Source organism: Aquila chrysaetos, chromosome 8 (genome assembly GCF_900496995.4).
Source record: "Aquila chrysaetos chrysaetos chromosome 8, bAquChr1.4, whole genome shotgun sequence".
Lineage (NCBI taxonomy): Eukaryota > Metazoa > Chordata > Aves > Accipitriformes > Accipitridae > Aquila > Aquila chrysaetos.
The window spans coordinates 9,467,619-9,488,094 of NC_044011.1; the positions used below are offsets into that span (position 1 = coordinate 9,467,619).

A 20,476-nucleotide genomic window follows, 5' to 3' on the forward strand; every position below is an offset into this window, starting at 1 on the left:
GCTAGTACAGTCCTGTCAAAGAAGCTGAGATTGTCATGTGTTAATTGCATCAGCATTGGGATGGCCACATGATATTATAACAAGAATACATATTTTTTTTGCTGTGTCTAAAAAGGAGGATGATGGATGTGCAATATAGAAAAAGGAATCAATAGTCCAAAGCTATGAGACACAAAATCAACTTTGCTGCCTAGAGTGTTCTTCAAAAACTATGAAAAAAGCAATGTCTTGAAATGAGATGAAATGATATAACAGAATAATAACTGAGGACCTGAAGCACTTTAATCACCTGAGTATTTTGGTGGTTTAATCACAGTGCAATATTTATTCTCCCACCGGTATCATTCCATTACATGGGGCTTTAATCTGTTTTCCTTGAGGGCAAGGGAGAGATGCCACAAGGAAAACTGTCATCCAGACAAGGAGTTCCATCTCTCTCCCAAGCTCCTCTCTCCTCATTACTTGTTTTTTTTTTGTTTGATATAAAAACAGAAAGCCAGGTGTAGAGCCAGTTTCTGTGATTTTGGCAACTTCATACTGACTTTCACAGAAATAGTCTCAGAACAGAAATTCTAATTAAGCACACAAATTAAAAATAACTGCAATAAACAAACATAATCCACTTAGAATTATTAAATGAACACATATTTCAGGTGTATATTTAAAATAAAAAAATATGCTACCTTAATAAACGTGACAAGTTGAAACCATATGTCCCCTCAAACTTAAGCACATTTGTTTGCAAACAATCATAAAAAGAAAAGAATTATGCAGAAAACAAATATTTTCTCAGAATTATTTAATGTGTGCTCTGAAAGTAGTTCTAAGTGAAGCAGGCAGTGACAGTCCAACTGAAGAAATCACTTTTCAGTCCCACTATATGCAAACTAACTATGTGAAAAACGTAGAAGTGAATTACCAAGAAGAAAGGAATAACTCCTAACTGGAAGGGTAGCAGTCAAATTTTTAACAATCTAGATTACTTGTAAGGGGCAGATCCAAAGAAAGCCTTAAAAGCCTCAACGCCTAAAGAGGAAACGTGGGTGTCTCAGCTCTTCGCAAATTGAATCAGGAGCCTTAGAAGGGTGGCAAAGGAGTCCATAGGGTGCTACCTACAGCAAATCAATTGAAAATGACAAGCGCAGATGCACATCTGAAATTCTCCTCCTCCGGAGCTTAGGGGGCTTTAATCAGAATTGCAGAAGAGAAGGTGCGGTTCTGATATTCCCAGGGCAGCTGGGGAATTGTGAACCTATGGTGATGTAATCCCACCAAAGTGGGGTATGTTCTGATTGTATGGGTACTACTTTACTAGATAAAGCTATGCCAGTCTGCACCATCCTTCATGCTGTAGCTTGGTTACATTCAGCAAAGAATTCAGAACTCCTCCAAAAGAAGAAATTATAGATGAAGTAAGAGTCTGTGCCTAGCAGTTACACAGTCAAACAGCAGTTGAGAACTGTGGGTTCTAGTTCCAGCTTACACAGTTGTACATGCATTTTATTTAAAAAACCCCAACCCACAGAATCAAAGAAACATTTAGGTTGGAAAAGACCTTTAAGATCATTGAGTCCAACTGTTAACCTAACACTGCCAAGTCCACCACCAAGCCATGTCCCTAAGCACCACATCTACATGTCTTTTAAATACCTCCAGGGATGGTGACTCAACCACTTCCCTGGGCTGCCTGTTCCAATACCTGACAACCCTTTCAGTAAAGAAATTTTTCCTAATATCCAACCTAAACCTCCCCTGGCGCAACTTACGGCCATTTCCTCTCGTCCTATCACTAGTTACTTGATAGAAGAGACCGACCCCCACCTCACTACAACCTCCTTTCAGGTAGTTGTAGAGAGCAATAAGGTCTCCCCTCAGCCTCCTTTTCTCCAGACTAAACAGCTCCAGTTCCCTCAGCCGTTCCTCATAAGACTTGTGCTCCAGGGCCCTCACCAGCTTGGTTGCCCTTCTCTGGACATGCTCCAGCACCTCAATGTCTTTCCTGTAGTGAGGGGCCCAAAACTGAACACAGTACTCGAGGTGCAGCCTCACCAGTGCCAAATACAGGGGAACAATCACCTCCCTGCTCCTGCTGGCCACACTATTTCTGATACAGGCCAGGATGCCGTTGAGCCTTCTTGGCCAACCCAACACCAAACAAGCCAGAAATAAAGCTGCAAGCAAAATAAATTAAAATTACTATGCCTGCTGTGTTTTAATGTTAATGTTGCAGCTATGCATTAGATTTGCTCAAAGCATGCCTACAAGATGGGCTTCTCAGGTAACTTAAGCACCTCCTTGTCTCATTTAGAGACCAGATACTTACCTGCTGATATTAAGACAGGTATAAGTATGCAGAATAGGCGGACTTACAGATACTATTGTGATTCTGCATAAGTCCAGTCCTGAATGTCCAAATCTTCCTCAAACACGGGATTTCCAAAGGCAATTATTTTCCATAGGAACACAAATCCCACAGAAGTATTGAAGCAAAGCAAGATACGAACTTTTAACTTTATGAAAATGATGTTTCACTGACATATATACCCACACTCCTGGAACTTTGCAAAAGTTCTGATTAATTGACAGACAAAATTTGACTGAGGCCTACAAGCCCTTGGAGCTTATACCCATTTTACAGATGTTTACACTGAAGCGTAGGAAGAATTTAACGTTTCCACTATTTTACTACTCCATGAATTTCCTGTGAATTCAGAAGTCCTAACTCTCACCTCTGTGTGTCATTCAATAGACAGCCCTCCTTTCCTTGTGTCAATATACTCAAAAAATCAAAAACTGAAAAAGGAAAAACAAAATATCAGATGCAATGTACACCTTCTGCATGGGAAGATTTTAATTTTTCTTTTATCAAGAATTCAAGATGCTGAATTAATTAGGCTATTAACACATTAAAAGTAAGTGCTAAGTGTTAATAACATCAATTTAATCACTGCTGAGTCAGTTTTATTTTACACAGACTGATGCTGTATTTTCAACTAAGAAATTAGATAGTAATTAGAAATTACCCAGCAATTATGATGTAAGTGTGATAATTCTCTAAATGTGTTATAAAGTACCTGACAGGATTTTGATTATACGTTAAAAGTTTACTGTATCATCAGCTTAAAATCACATGCTTTGTACTAAAGATACTAAAGCAACAAATGCTCTGATACAGGTAGGTCTTGGCAACTTCTAATTTCCGTACTTCAGAGTTCCAGTGGGTTTTTTGTAACTCCATATGCAAAAATGGTCATTGAAACAAGTTGGGATTGGCCAATGTGCAACAAAATATATGAGACAACAGCTGTTAACTGGTGAAGATCACTTTCCTGGTAGTCCATATTCAATTATTATATGAAACATTATTTTGGGAGAGTTTTGCTTTCAAGATGAGATTTTTGACAAAAAACCAAGATATTTTTGGATACCTTTTAAAAGACCATCAGCTATTCTCATAAAAGAAGAATGTTTTGATGTTCTTAAAACATCATGTTCTTTGTTAATTAAATAAATAAATATTCTCAGTACTATAATTCATAGGAAGCCTGTTGAAATAATATCATTAATGACACTTGGGAATGACAAAAATATATTTTGCTTCTCACCAGTATGATAATAACTTTTTTGAGTGCAATCAATTTAATCTTACCTGCTTAAAAAGGTGATTTACTGGGACAAGAGACTCCTTTTTGGGAAAACCACAATATTTTTTATTAAATGGTGATGAATCAGAACATTCTGAGTCCTCTTGTGCTGAAGGTGTATATCAAAAAAATCAGAAAATGTATCAAAACTAATTTGTTCACTCAGATCTGTGTTGTCATAGTGGTCTTATTCCTTTGAAGTGTGTATCCTTAAAGCCATGTCAGAATCTTAGTTTTTAAATTTCAGAAATCATAAATGATTTCAGAAAATGGAATTCAAAGAAAGGTTGGAAATAATGAAAAAGCTTGCAAAACATGCATAGGAATATGATGAATAACTATCACAATGAAGCATAAGAACAATTTGAAAACTAGATTTAGTACACAGCTTATATTACTGCTCTGATATGACTAGTATACTAACATGCCTTATTTTATCAATAACGTTATGGCATTAGGTGTTTATTCAAATCTTAACCATGAATCAATTAATTTTGTGGGAATCTCCATTTTCTGTTTGAAAAAAAAAAGATAAAGCATCTAATCTTCTTAGTAGTAGGGGAACCCTGAGAAAAGTTGCCTGAGAATAATTTGAAATCTCAAAGTTCAGAGGAGAAATGAAAAGAACCTCAAATACATTACTTTACTTTGTAAAAGTTGATGTTCAAGCCATCCATTTTTTTTTAAATCTGAAACATGATTTCTGAACACAGAGTTGGCAAACTGTATTTTAGAACAGGATTGGCATTCTTTTTGAAAGCAGTTTTGGATTTCCCAGCAGAAGAAGCAAACAGTTGAAATGTTCTGGGCAAGAGATTTTCTTTAGAGCATATTCAATCACACTAAAGGATAATTGCTGCTTCTTACTAATAACCATGAACCACTCTGAGGAGCATTGCTGCTTCTGGAATACACAAGCAGTTCTGAAAATACTCCAGCTCCAATACAGGAAACACTTTTACCTGTAGGCAGTCTCTTGTTTCTGCAATTAAACACTTACGCTCTACTCCTTCCTTTAGAGTCTATGTAGCACTATTGTATTTTATAAAATAGAGTTCTCTAAAGTATGTGAAGTATCTTTCAGACAAGAGAATGTTTTTTCCCAAATGAAGTTCAGGTGCTGTAAAGCATGCAGTATAATTCTGCTTTGTGGCTTCACACTTCGTTGAATGCTACGATTCAGCTGCATTAGGTATTCTCAGTCATATCTCTACAAATTTATTTCAAAGGACTGGCTAGATAGGTAGAGACTGTCAGAAGTTTATGTTAGCTTTAAGTTACTGATAGTGTCAAAGCATTTTTATTGCAACCAAAAGACACTTAGGCTTCAGTCTGCCCTGCTACCACTATTTGCCTTACAGTAACTGAAACAATCACAGATGAGATTACCATGCTGGAGAGGTACTTTCCGCAGTGCAGTGCCACCCTATACTTCTCTGTCTGAGGCATGTAAATCCTAATAATATTTTGTTTTCATCTATTCTACATTATTTTATCTGCTAAGCTGCTCTTGATCACTACTGAATAATATAAATTGATGACATGAAAATATTCTTGTGTACATGAATTGATGTAGTACAGCTGTTAAGACTGCTTAGATTTGACAGCATAAAATAGTTGCTAAACTAAATCAATGAAATTTTCATTTACCAGTCAGGTAAATTAAACAACAGAAATTTGCTGTTCATATCTGTCTAATCTTTTTAATAAACAGGTTTCTGGTTCAGACAGTATTCTGGTATGCATACATCCTAATAGCATATTGCAGGCTCTGAAGACTCCTTTTTTTTTTTCCTTTTTATCTTCTGCCTGCTTTCATAAAAGAACAAACTTATTCTATTTGTTCTTAAATTGTATTTAGCTCAGATAACTCACAGATTTATAAAAGGCAGCTTAGAAAGTAAGACACCCAAAAAGAAAAGGTTTTGTGATGCAAAAAAATAATATTTCTATTGGAGTCTATACATATTTTTCTTTCCCTCTTCACAAGATTGAAATGAGTATCATAAGAGTACATTAACTTACATACTTAAATGAAAACTACAGTGGCATTACAGGGTTCATAATAGACTTAATAAGCATTATAATGACTTTTTGGTTTTTATATTATATAGTAGCACATTTGCATAATAGTCCATATGTTGGGGAGCTTGCTTAAAGACTGCCAGTCCCCTCTCAGTCTGCAGAGATTAGACAAAGATCTCCTACATCTCAGGAGTATTCCCCAATCGCCAGGATGAATTCAGGTTTCCTTCTCTTGCTCTCCTGCCAGCTTTATGACTCTGGCTAACAGTTTCAACAGAGAGCTTCAACCCTTTTTCAGAGCACACCATGGCCAGTTGGAGAGGATGCTCTGGCTGTCTCCACCAATAAAAAGACACTAGTGGTAGCATCGCCCACAACAGAACTTTGCTCTTTTCTGTCTTAATGGTCTGCAACAGAGCACTCGGGAACGCAAGTGGAAAGAAATGTCTACTGCAAGTCAGGGCCTTAAGCTCCAGAGAGGGCACAAATTCAGGCAGACCAAATATGCTTTGTGCACCAAAAGGCCCTTGCTCACTACTGAGGCTCTTCAGAAATCCCTTGGGTTCTCTCCTCTGGCTTTCAGACAGACTATCTTAGGAGGCTTGGATCTTTCCCCTGGCATTTGTAACTTAGGTTGTATTGATTTATTTTTACCTGTATCTTATGACTCAGATGGGTGAGCATGTTTTAGATGTTTTCAACAATTAAAACTTTTATTTGTCATCAATACTCTCTTTTTTTTTTAATTTACAAAAATTACTGATAGTAAAGTCACATGTACCTAAGAAATACAAATGGATAGAAAATGGCAGAATTTGCCCATATCCAACCAATAGATGTTCTTCTCCATTTCTGTAATTCCAGAGATCCAAATTACAGAATATATGCCTACCAATCACTTACCTGAACTATGTCTATTTTGTGGCCTGCAAACTCTAACAATAAAATATATTTGGCATACCTTAATTTGGTGGTTAACAGCAATTCCATTTATACTGTGTGTTCTCACGCACTGCCATAAAATTACAGAGAATTTAGAAGACAAAATCAAAATTATTTCTTTGACATATGAAACTACAAGAAAAATGTACTTCACTAAAAGGCATTAGGCAGAAGAAGCCAATAGACACTTTGTGAAGTATTGACCAAAAATCTTTCAATAAAGATTTCTATAAAGGGTGCTAAAACCTTAAAATTAAATACCTAGATTATCTTCTGTTCCAAAAGGTCAGTAGTCCTTTACCATTTTTCCTGGTATTATACAGTTGTCAACATAATCATTACGAAGACACTCATTTTTAGAGACAAACATAAGATTTTGGGAGATTTTGGGAGACATCATAAGATAGGAAAAGACATCAGTATCAGAACCTGCTAATTTAGAAAAAGGGCTATGTTTACAAAATAATGACAGGGTGATTTGAAGGTAATGGAAGTAGAAAAAAGTGGAAATGTCAAAAGTACAATGGAAAAGGAAAGGATCACATGAGAAACTGTGTTTATATGAATAATCAACATTCTGTACACAATGAAAAAGAATGCATTAATAACTCTGCATAAAGGAACACTTGAGGCTGGTTAAGGAACAGTTTGCCAGCAGGCTGAATAAGAGCAAGGAGACATTGTCTTTAAGCACCAAAGACATCAGAGCCCAGAAAAGAGAATTTACATAGTTCAGAGCCTCCCTGGCTAATCCAGTAAAAATCTGCAGTGGGGATCACAGTCATCTGCACTACATGGCTGCCTACAGGGAGACCCATCAAGGCTACCTCCTTTTTTATCACAAAATGTCCCTTGAAGACAATGGCAACTGAACAACACTGCTGCTGAACGTGAAACTGTAGCCTGAGTGTTGGGAAACAGATGGGAATTTGGAAATAATTGCTTAAACTTAAGTGGCACAGAACTGAGAGCTTCTTGAACTATTGTTATGTTCTGAGCTCAGGTAACACTGGGAACTCTGAACAATATTTACCAATTTTGTTGGCTGAAGAACAACTCAGGAGATAAGCATGTGACAAGCTGAAGCTAAGACTACATTCTACATTTGTTTTATTAAATACCTGTTTCTGATATCCTAAACTTAAGATCTTACCAATGCAATTTTTTTACTGTTTTATTTATAAGCCTGTCTAATATTGTGAGGTGAATCACGATTCAGACAAATCAGAGGTATGAATAAGATTTCTGAGGAACTTATATTCCAGAACATTTTTAAACTCAATGGGAACTGAGTATTTTCTGCAAGGCTTCTAGGGACCAGTGTAGAAAGAACATAAGGATGGATGTTTTAGATAACAGCAAATGCCCGTCTAGTCCAGAAGTGTGTCTCTCAAAAGGAGATGACTAGGCAATGTGAATGTAGGACAAGAATTTATGGTACTTCACCTAATACTTTCTCAGCTCCCACCATGTTGTGGTTTGGGAATGCCATGAGCCAGAGGTGATCCATGTGTTTTACTAAACAAGCAATAGATTCTTTTTTATGACATTTTGGGGCCTCCAGTGAACTCACATACACTTTGGTATCCAAAGAATTTGGGGTTAGGAGTTCCAGACCTTCACATCACACACACTGCATGAAGAATCACTTTGGTTGGTTTGTTCTGAACTGGTCACCAGGTAACTGGACTTTAAGGTAAGTTGACCTTAATGTCTTATTAATATTGGTTTTTTAAATGTTCTTTTAACAATAAGCTTGTTCAGCGTGAGAGTGGTAATCACAGATGCTGAATCTGGGAAAGAGTTCCTTTCAGCAGATAGACACTGATTTAGTGAGGTGGCAAGGGCTAAAACATGGCTCCTTCCAGCTACCTTAATTCTGGACAACTTCCACAGTGTCAGACTTAATAGACTGCAACTCCCACAGCTCCTGGAAGATGTACCACAGTTCCTCCTTTCTCAAGCTATACATAAAAGAAGCAAGAAGACTGTACACTCCAGTCACCCCATCTTTCACCTGTATGAACAAGCAGTGGAGAAAATAGCGTGGATCAGTCTCTACAACTGGGAGCAAAGACCTGCACCTCAGTTGCCTATTAAGCATATGGGAGATACAAAGGAGAAGGAAGGGAGCGTATATTTTCTGTCAACCACTAGTGAAGCAGGAAAGAAATATAAGCTTTTTGAGGCGGGGGGAGACACAGGAAGAATCTTTCCCTATCACCCCCATGCAAGTACTGAGTAAGTTGAATAGTTTCATATGGTAAGCCTTGCAAATAGTATCCATTTCATTGCTGGTAATACTGAACTTTCAAAATCTTTATTCCTAAAAAAGTAATGCTTTAATAAAATGTATTAATTTTGAACTATTACCTTTCATTTCTTTTTGGTTTTTTAGTTCTATAATGCCAAATATCAAGATTTAGTGTAGTTTGATTTAGGCACAAATTCACATAGCACAGATGTCATGCAAATATGTTGAAAATGTGTTTTATTTTGCTCACAATACAATCAAAACTTATGATATATTTAGAATGTTTTTAATGCCTTGTTAAGCTATGTACCTGGTTACAGATGAGCTTTCTCTATTATTCATCTGAAATCACTGCAGAAAAGCCTAGTCAAGAGAATTTATGGGCTACTTCAGGCTGAAATTTGGAAAAAAGCGTGTATTGTATATTCATTAATCAATGAGAGTCCTTCTTTTTACAGTTTTGTTTTGTGCCAGAAACTGAAATTGGATCTGTTGAGGGGGAATCTTCTAATTCATAAGGAGCCCTACTGAAATTACTTAAGTTCAACTTATGGATTTTATTCATAACCTTTCATCCTGCAACTTCTAGAAAGCCACAGTTGTCATCTGAACCATGTTGCATTAGTGGAATCCCGTATGTTACTGCAAGTTTCTCACCAAGTAAAACAGTGTCACAGACATGTATGTATTTAAAGGGATCTAAAATCTAAATCTCATTTGACTCTCCAAGTCTGTCTCGGACAGACATTTTTCAATCTGAAGGGAATCTTATACTCACTAAAGAGTGAGTATAATACAACACATTCTGTAGTAATGCAAACAGAAAGTACAATAGGAAGCAGTCCTGTACATAACTATTAAAATGCCATGAATTTCATGAAAAACCTCTTTTGCAACATTGTGAGGAATTAACTTCTTTTGATCTCTATGGCTGCATGTCAATAACAGAAACTTTAAAGTCAGTAACTTGGTAGATAATTGAACAGATAAGTACAGAAAGATTTACTACCGAAAAATATTTTAGTTTGGCAAACACAAGATACATCATGTTGATTTCAGCTGGCGACTGTGATGTAAATGCATTCACAGTACACAGTACTCACAGTACGCACAGCACCAGTTATTAAAGGCTGAAACTGGCAATAGAGGTTTGCACTACAAAGAAAACAACATACTCGACTGTAGATACAAATTAGTTCTAAATTTCCCTATAATAAAACTTGCTAAGTGAGCAGGAATAAATTCAACTTCACTGTTTTGCTAGATGTTATGCAAGTTGAAATTCTTCAACAACAAGGAGTTCTCTTGACCCTCAAATTAATTAGTTTGATTGCTACTTTTATTTTTATTCTTTCCTGAGCCCGCTGGTAGCCGTGAATTACTTGTGAAGAGCACAGAATGGAATAAAAAGGTTGGACTGAACTAATGTGTTGGAGGGAGGAAAAAACCTTTGCAATTTATTAATGTATTCAAAAGACTGTTACAAAACTTTACAATTTAATTATTGGAAGATTATAGAACTGCTTCAGTGCTTCTGTACTGCGTTAAATAAACTGTACGTGCAAGGAGTAATAAATGAAATTGTTAATTTCAGTGCATCCTTAGGGAATAGTAAGGGGGGGGGGGGGGGTGTTACATTATTTAGAGCTCCAAATGGATTTGAGTTTATATACAGTAATAAATCTTAACTACATTGTTAATTAACCCTGCCTCAAGCCCCTTTTTACCTTAGGAGTTGAAAGACCCAGTGTCTGGTAGGATAACTCACCGTTCATATTCTTAAAGATGTTTAGGACTGGGAGGATTTGCCGATAATAGGGCACCAAGGCCTCCCCCACCATGTCAGCTGACACCACCAGGTGCTGGAGGACTTTCAGCGTGATGCAGATGACCTGCCGGTTACGAAGGCTCAGTGCATCTGTGATGCAGAAAGAACAACAGGCAGAAAGCAGAATTAATTTCTAAAATGTAGAGGGAGGGGGAGGAGTCCTCTAATGGACAAATTTAATTAAACTGTACTCTGCTGGGGATTGTAAGTGGGCCTTTATTAGCCCAGCTTTGAAAGATCCCAAAGATGGATTGCAGTCCTGATGTTATAAAACACTGCCTTGTCTGATTGTTATTTGTTCCCCCAATTTGTGCTGACTCTTCAGTAACCCAAAGAATGCAGCTCATTATTCCCTCATGCTGCCTGTGTAATACTGGCGTGGTCCAAACAAATAAAAAATAAATGTTCAGTAAGTACCATTTGGGGCCAATGGAACTGTACAACTGCAAGACAACCTGCAAAGGTTGACAACAGATACATTCTAGTGCAACAATTAGTGTTTGTATGTTTGTACTCATTTATTTCACGATCATTTTATTCATTCAACTAACAATTCCTACTATTCTGAGAATCAGTACAATGAAGCAAATGTTTATAGGAAAAAAAAAAACCCACAAAAAAAACCTTGTAGGCTTTTTTTAAAAGACAAACATTCCAGAAAAAAAAAAAAAGATTTTGTCTTGCCTACTTAGATTTTTCTCTTAGCTTTCAGTGTCATGCTTCTAAGCTTATGACACTAAGACATTTCATAAATACCTTTTGTTTCTCTCTTCTTTTAATTTTACTAAAAGCAAGTACTTTGCATTCTCTTTTGTAATTAAAAATGAGTCATGCTTGAAATATATTTTTTTTTCTTTGCAAAATCCCTCTAGTTATAAAACGTCCTCTGAATTTGTGCAGCTGGAAGCAGTTGTCAAATTTGGTACGCTATTATATATTGGTCTAATTCTCCAGTGTTCTGCCCACTTACATAGACATTTACATCATTGCACTGGGAAAGCAAAAACTATAAAAGATAAGCTCATATTCAATGCTACATGTTTTATAGCCACAGAAGTATATAAATATGTGATTCAACATAACATAATGTAAGTATAAGCACTTGGAAAAAATTATAGTAAAGAACACACTGAAATTTGAAGATGAGTTACTAACGACTTCTTCAAGAACTGCCTCTTCACACTGAAGTAATAGGGTTCAGTATTTCTGGCACTAAGTTTTGTCAGAGCACAGGAATGCCATTTCATAGGGAATGAAGTAGTATTCTCACACAGGAGCAGTGTCAGTTTTTCCATCTCTTTAAGCAAATGCACTGTGCCCCACCCGCTGCTGCTTCTTATCGCATGCCTGTGGAGTGCTAAAAATCAGAGCTAGAGCTCTAAAGCAAGGGCAAGGCAGATTGGCTGTGTGAATGTGCAGAGGCAACTCTTGAAAATCTACTAGTAAGTAAACTCCCTTCGTGCCTCTTTGCAGGCTTATGAACAGCATACTAAAACTCCTGTTAAACAACAGAGTTAGAGAGCCCAAGGTATAAAGGTACTGTAGTGCATCGTAGGGTTATTCCAAGTTAAAGAAGTGTTGTTAAATGAAAACACAGACTGAATTCCATACTTCTTATCTTCCAGGCCCTATTGCAATCATCAGGCTACATCTAATTTCACATTGTCTCTGAGCATATTAATGTGTGGACAGAAAGTCCATCAGTGCAGCATGCTCTCACTAAGCTGCAGCGAAGTAGTTGGCTATTCCGAATTATGCTTTCTTGGGTAGATGTTCCAAGGCTGCTTTAGCAAAGAGAAACCCCCAGATATAATTTTAAAGATTAGGTCCAAATCCCAGGCAGGAAAATATTCTCTTACAGAGGAACAGGCATTATTCATTGTCTTAAAGGAGTGACTGGAAGAGGAAGCTCTAGCGTTCCAACATATAGGTTTATTCATGACTAAATTGCTATACACAGAAACAGTAGCTAACCAAACTAATACGGAAATTATCATTAACACTTGTGATTTTCAGTACAATACTTATTAGTTATTCAGACAAACATGAATGAATATGTGTCCATTTGTATGAATGAATTCATACAAACATGAATAAAATTAATAAAATTAATTATTCATACAAACCCTAATAATTATCTTAAGTGACATAAAAATTAATCAATGACAGAAATCACAACTTCTTAATCCTTAACCAACAAATTGTACCCACTTCCAGGAATAGTTCTTCCTGACTATAGAAGCTGTCCTAGAGGATGAGAGACCTTATTTTTAGGCATGCAGACAGTGTCACGTAAAGTGGAAATGGCTGTCCAACTACCCCTAGGAGGAACTTTTTTCTGCAGGTGGTGGCTCCCAAAGGTTTTCACTGTTTCCTGTTTCAGAGTTCTGTCTTGTGCAAAGACAACCCTGGTTTGAATGGAAGCCAAGACTGTCCTGGTAAAGATTAATTCCTTAATAAAGTCAAGAGTATGAATTATGCCTCATGACTGAGAAGGTGTTCCAATCAGTGCAGCAAACTGAACACATACTGAACCCAACAGAATGTTTTCAAAGAACAGCTCATCACAGAACCTGTCATGCAAATTTTCTTACATCTGAGTTGTGCTGTAGGGATGCTTTCTGAAACTTTAAACATATCACTGGCACTTGTTTCATCTGTGTGCTAGAATATCAGCTGGATACTTGTCCCACCTCCCTCAAAACATGGGGCATCCCATCCTCCATTTGACACACAAAACAAAAGACAGAATTTGGATCAAGATTTTGAGTGCCAAAGTGATGGATATGGTAGAATCAAACAGACTGCAGAATTTGAACCTGAAGCCCTTCGAATTGCAAAAATCTGCAGTGTGTGTTAGGAAAACACTTGCAAATATCAAAAGTAAGATCAAATTGACTGCAGAATGGTTGTTATTATTATTATTAAATATTTGGACTGTGGCATGCATAGCAGTCAACCAGCTCCTGGCTTGATTATATCGGGCACTGTATAAACATTTAATTAGAGACAGTCCCTGCCCCAAGGATATATCAATTTCAAACATGTTTATCTTTTTAAAATCTGGTGATTATTTTCTGTGTACTACCATCACTACAGACCATTCTGCCACATGAATCAAAGGAAGAAAATTTTAAAACAGTAGATGAAATAAGTACATTTCAACATTTTGAAAAATGTCAGTGATATCCAGAGGTTAACAGAAATGGAAGAAAGTACTAGTATCCTTACACAGGAATAAAGCTGACCATTTCACACTCTTAGTACAGTACAGCTACATATCCCTAAAAAACAAAACATGCATAATATCCAAAGTATTCCAATCTGAAAGCATGCTAGGCTGTTGCCTCTTTACCTAGAAGTTTGCTGTAAGACATGGATCTTCACAAGAATAGCAAAGTGAATGACCGTTTTCTTCTCAGTTAAAGATACCCTTCTGCTCCCTAAAGGGTTTTTAGAGGACTTGGCTCCCTCAGTGGTATATATTTCCCTTTTGGTCATCTAGTCTACATGCTATGCATTGTGCAATTTTCTTAAACAGCAACTTTGAAAAAAAACCAACCCAGTAAGTTTACTCTGTTGCTTGGTAGTTCCAATGTTTTCTCATTTAATGGTATATAAACTTGACAATTTTGCTTCTGATTAGGATACACACTTTTCCAGGAGACCCTCCAGCTTAAAAAATTGCTCGATGCAAGTGTATAATGAAGTATTTACTTCAAACATATTTTATTTTGTACTGCTACAGTTTTTCCAAACAAGTATTTTCTGAATTTCATCATAAGTTTCTTAAATAAAAGAGAATTTTAAAATGTTAGTAGGTTAAATATCTAGTGTAAAAGTTCAGTATCTGAGTCAGCTCTGTGCTTCTACAATTCAAAGCCACAGTAATAGATAATTATGAAATTTGAAAGCATATTTGAAACTGAATGTTTTTGGGATGGAGGTTTTTCACAGTGCTGTTTATTAAAGCTTGTTAGCAATGAGCTGATATACAATACAAATTCATTGACAGCTTCAGTGCACTTTTTTCATTAAATTTTATTGGCAATTGATGTAAATTTAGAATTTTCTTTTGTTAATTTCCTTTAAGAGCAGAGACTTTTCTTAACATATATGCCATTTGTTTGCTCGTCCCTTTAGACAGAAGCAGCTTACATATGAAGCAACAGAAATTATTATTTTAAAACATTCAACTCTTTTCCTTGAGTAACACTTCTAATACCTCAAAGAAAAAGACCTAGAAGCTATGTAAGTTGATATTTTTTATTTTCATATTTTATGTGGCAGTTTGGAAAATCCTATCTCAGTCTCAAATGTTGCCCATAATAGGAGCCACAGTTCTCATCTTTGGGATTGATACACTTTATAAGCCAGGAAACATGACAGCATTTCTCCCGGTATACAGTGGATCTTTTCCATGACACAATGTATTTTCACAGAAGAGATTGAATCAGAATGCTCTTCCCCAGGTAGCACATTGACAGCCTAAACTTTACAAAATCAAATCAGATTCCCCAAACTTCTATCTCTTCTCTAAATATTAAAGTTTAGACTTTGGTAGTTATATTCAAAGTTATGTTGATAATTTAATTTTCTTTAATTAGCACTGGCCTTTAATTATATTCAACCCCTTTTTCAAATACACCTGTGAATCTATGTTTAGAAATGCACTGACAGTTTCCATTTTCTATTTAGGTCTCACAACCAAAGATTAAAACCACTTTAGTTTGCATTCATCTCTCCCCCTGAACCGGTAAATGAGGCACCTCTTTTAGAAAATTCTTTGCCTGAAGCAGAACAAGACACATAGAGCAGGTCTCCTGCAGGACAACAAGCACTCAGGATAAAGATGCTTCGATTCCTGTGATCTACTTAATCATGTTGATCAAGGGCTTCTTTTCTTAAATTCACAGAGTCAGGTTTAAAGAACTGCTAACATGAAGTGTTCTCAAAATGCAATTGATTAAAGTGATACATACATCTCTTACAGAAAATTGTGTCCAAAACTTTCTAAATGCATAATACTTAACTACTTGAACTGATACAGTAGAATTATTATGCTAATTTTACAGAACAGTAATGAAGGCTGTTACAAAACACAGTGTTTCAACCAAGAGTGAATAAAACTCAGAATAACCACCTTGTCTTCTGTACTTTTTTAAAGTCAGGTAAGATCCTGATCGAATTTACAATATAGATCTACAACTGAAGGAGTAATGTGTTGCAGTGAGGTGATGGGAAGGAGGAATAGGGGGCAAGGAATGAAAACCTTAGGCCAATTTTGTCACCAAAGACTTTGTCCTGTAATACCAAAGCCTAAGGTGCAGAAAAGTCTAAGATCCATAACTGAATCATTGATACTTGCAAGAAAATATAATCTAGCAGAATACAGAAGAGAACATCAGTGGCTTTTTTTTCAGCTTTAGTTGTGCTTGTAGTGCTTTACCAGATCAGCACCTATAAAACTTGATTCCTATTAACATTTGCAGGCCCTGTTTAATTAAGTAGTATAAAGAATACACTGAGAATAGAGTCCCAAAAACCTTCTCAGTGACTATGCCAGTTTACAGAGTTTCCATCCATTCCTAGATGTATGTCCCTTCCCCTGTGCTGCCTCAAGGTACTAAACTGCACTGAGTACCTACCCTCTCAATGAAAACAGCTTTGTTATCAATGAAATGGGATACCATTTTTAAAAAAAAGGTTTCAGGGAAGATCTGGGGAACCAAAGACCGGTAATATTGACATCTGTGCTGCAGAAATTAATATAGTGTTCTAAATGTACTGTTAGTCCTTGAAGAAGAAGAACATGGACAAGAAAAGTCTGATAATACAGTTTTCTTAGACTTCTGAAAGGTATTAGATAAGGTCCCTCAGTTGCCCATTTTCAACAAAGTTTAAGGTATCCTTGATCTACTGTGTCACAGAAGGGATTTTTAACAGCGTGGAAAAAGTCTCAAAAAGGAAAACTTCAGTGTTCCTTAGGATGGAGTTTATTCTTTTTGGACTCAATCAGAAGTGCTGGTCTGCTGACTGCAACTGTGTAGAAACAGTACTTCCATCTAAGCTACAATTTAAGTGCAAAGACATGACCTTTATTGGCTTCTAGGCCTAAGTTCAGATTGCCTATGCGTCCATTTTAGGATTCACAGCACAGAACAGAAAAGATTCTGGCAAGTGGGTGATCCAAGATGATTAAGTGTTTAATTTCACATTATTTTCTTCATTAGCAAAGCTATATCAAGATGTTCCTACTGATCATCTCTACTCACTTACTCCAACTTCTGTGCTATTGTGTACTATTCCTTCATTTGTGACAGTGCAACTATAAACTAGACTATTGAAATGATCTGAGTTTCAAAGTAACACCACTCTGAAAATATTTTGGTTTAATTTTAGGGGGGGTTTTGGTGTTTTTTTTTTTTTTTTAAATACATCTAGATGTGAGATTCATGGAGTTGCTCCACAAAAAGGGTTGGAAATTCCTACAACTACGTTGCCAGCAAAGAAAATGTAAATGGTAGCATGCTCGCTGCCTTTGAAAGGAGAGGAGGTACTTCCACACACTGTGTTGGATGTCCCTGATGTTACTTATAGAAATATCAGGCAAAGGTGTAGAAACATCCTGCCCTCTCAGTGCTTATGTCTGCATGTGTGTCTCATGTTGAATCTGGGGAACTCTGCGGTCAGGAATCTCAGAGTTGAAGAAGCCTAATAAAAGCAAGCAAGAGGACTTACGGCTTTTCTGATCTGGCATTTGTTATGGCAAATGTAATATTAAAAGCAATAATTTGCCCAAAATATGAGTATAAAAAGGGATTTTACATTCCCATGACAACGCAGAGTTTAGAACAGGACTTTTCCACTGAAAAGCACATGGTACAATAGGCATCTCTCACGCTCACACCCATTTTCCTGGCTGTTCTTGACTGGCTATAGGTAATGGTAAGCCACAAGTGAGTTTTAAGATACACTGGTGCGTTACCGAAAGACATGGTGGGGGCCAGACAGACCCCCTTGTTCCCCGAAAATAAGGGAACTCTCACGTGACCTACAGGCAGCTTTGCTTGCTGCCCCAGGGGTGTGTGTCTGGGTTCTGTTCTGCTCTCTGCCACCAATGCAGGACAGCGACGTGGGGCAAAAGTAGCTTTCTTCTACCTCTTTACCTGTCTGCAATGTGAAAATAACAATACGCATATTTCTGGCAAAGAAGATATTCTGCATCAGAACTTTCATAATACCTCTACAAAGTATTTTGTTATTGGCCATATATCTCAATTTATGAATCTTTGCTCTAGTTCAAGTAACTCAGACAATGGGTTTGCCTACACCTTCTGTGAAAGGGAGTAAAAAGTCTTAACACCTTAAAGTATTCACATTTTCTGATTTTGCATTTTTTTATTTTTCATTGGATTCCTTACAAGTTTGACATCTACAGGTAAATTGTTTTTCCTGTTTTTTATGCCATGCAGTGACTATATTTATAAACTATTTTATTTTGTTTTGCCACTGCAACGTACAATACATTTTGAATTTTTATTTTGAGAAATCAAAATATATTTTGAACATTTTTCTCTTTGAAAAATCAATGCCTCCAACCTGAGATTTTTTTCTTCCTCTGAATTTCCAAAAAAAAGAGTGCCTTTCAATATGACAAACAAAAATAAGCAATTATTTTTCAATTAAGTATCATTCTTCCGTATTATTTTAATCATATTTCAGGTATTTTAGGAAAGAAACTGGACCTGTTAATTTCAATTGTCTACCTTTTGTTAGTCATTGCCTATTTGCATAACCAGAAGAAAATTTGTTGAAAGGATTTGGGCTTACAGTCTCATTACACAGATTCATTAAATAATGTAATTTTCATCTTTAATGATATAGTGTTCAAAAAGTGCGAACTTTAAGCAAGGTTGGGTGGAGGATGGATTTGCCCTTAAATTATTCAAGTATAATACAGAATTCTAATATTTAATTTAAAATGTTTTTAGAGAGCAGCTCTTTATTAATATTTTCCTTTGATGAACCTGCAGGAGAGAAAACTGCTTTTAAAAGCATTCTATCTGTAGAGTTATTTTTCTGTCTTTCTTTTATATCTTTCCACTCCGTCATATATATTACCTTGCCTAACAATCAATTGATTCACTCTTTCACAGTAGAAATATGGTAGTGGTCTAGAAGAAGACTGGTTAATCACATATAACTCACCCAGTGGGACACTTTAGAGACAGTAATATGTGTAAAACATAGCTGAGTTTATTGTGGATGCAGCTGAGTCACAGAAATGTATAGCTCTGACTACACTGCTATATTACACAGTCATAGCAAATTTTAAAACTCTTAGAAGTACACACTTTCAGATTCCTTGAGATGGTGGTGTCTTTTTAAAATACTAATATGGCTTTAATTAGGAAGAGGCCTTTATCATTGATAATACTTAAACTCTTCACACGTTAAAGCTGATACAGAAGTTTTTTTAAAATAAAAAAATAAGCACTGTACAATAAAATAAAGCACAACCAACAACTACATTTAGCTAGCAGATTCTTGAATGTGTTCCAGCATCATAAATTACGACTTGATTTAACAGACTATATATCAAACCCATATAAATATCCTTACCTAGTAGTCTCTTTCTAATGCTAAAAGCTGTGCAACAGCTAAAGCTTCCAGGCAATTATTTCTAAGCTAGATTCTGGTCTCAGCAAGACTTTTAAATCCTAACTGAGTAGCTGCTGTCATAAACTTGCAGTCTTTTCTGCAGAAATGATTTCAGCTTTCAAAAAAAATGATACTACTATAAATATATTTGGGTGGTGTTGGAAATATGGATTTAAAGAAATGACATGATTCCTCTCTTTATGTGTTTCACTTTTAGAGAGAAAAGAACTGTAACATTGTTTTCCTAACCTTTCACAAGTGTCACTTACAGAGTAACAATTCTGAATATTATATATTCCTTCTGACATTTTCAATATCTACAGAAGATAGAGATAATGACATCTATAATTAATCTTCTTAAATGGACAATAAGTTGAATGAAAAAAAACACAATTCTGACCCTTCCAACACTATTATTTCAATATTATCAGGCTCCAAACTACATTCCCTTCCCCCTTTTGCAATACTGTATCTGACTCTATTCATTCTGTATCACAAATACGATGACTCTGTTTTGTTCTGTCTTAGCGTGGGTGCTGAATCATCTCAGGAAAATAGGACAAAGGACAGCAATGATACCATTACTGATCAATGATAAAACAGAACCCAAGTTTAAGAAATATGAACATCTATTAGTATAGGTGCAGCATGCAGACTTAAGAATCATAATACCTAACTAAAGAAGGATGATGGTTCAGAATAATATCTCCTCAAGGTACTGATCTAAAGAAACAGGAAAGGGCAAAACAGTATATCTGAAAGACTAGGTGTTTCAAGAAAAGAAGTTTTAGTTTTAGTGGTATTACACTTGTATGCAAATAATTTATTATCTTTCACATAATTTTTCTGCAAAAAACTATGTTTGAATATATAAAAACTTCAAAATCAATATTTTTAAATGCCAGAATTTTACATAAAACATTAATTAGTCAGGAAGAACTACCAACTTAGATAGATATATGTATATGCATAGTAATGAGAATGACGATAGAAAAGATATCTAGTGAATAAATACCGGACAACTGTAGAATAAACAAAAGGACTAAAAGAAACATAATTCCATAAGTTTCATCTGTTGATTTCTCCTGTCATTTTAGATGAATTGGTTTATAAAGTAAT

General features: G+C 36.0%; 1 protein-coding gene across 7 annotated transcripts in view; it reads right to left on the minus strand.

Moving 5' to 3' along the window:
• The window catches only part of PACRG (parkin coregulated), a 262,236-nt gene that overhangs the window by 94,299 nt on the left and 147,461 nt on the right, over positions 1-20,476 (minus strand). For all 7 annotated transcript variants that reach the window (XM_030022008.2, XM_030022009.2, XM_030022014.2 and 4 more), the window contains exon 5: positions 10,634-10,783. In XM_030022008.2, coding sequence (XP_029877868.1) covers positions 10,634-10,783 — 150 coding nt within the window. The remainder of the gene's footprint in view (positions 1-10,633; positions 10,784-20,476) is intronic.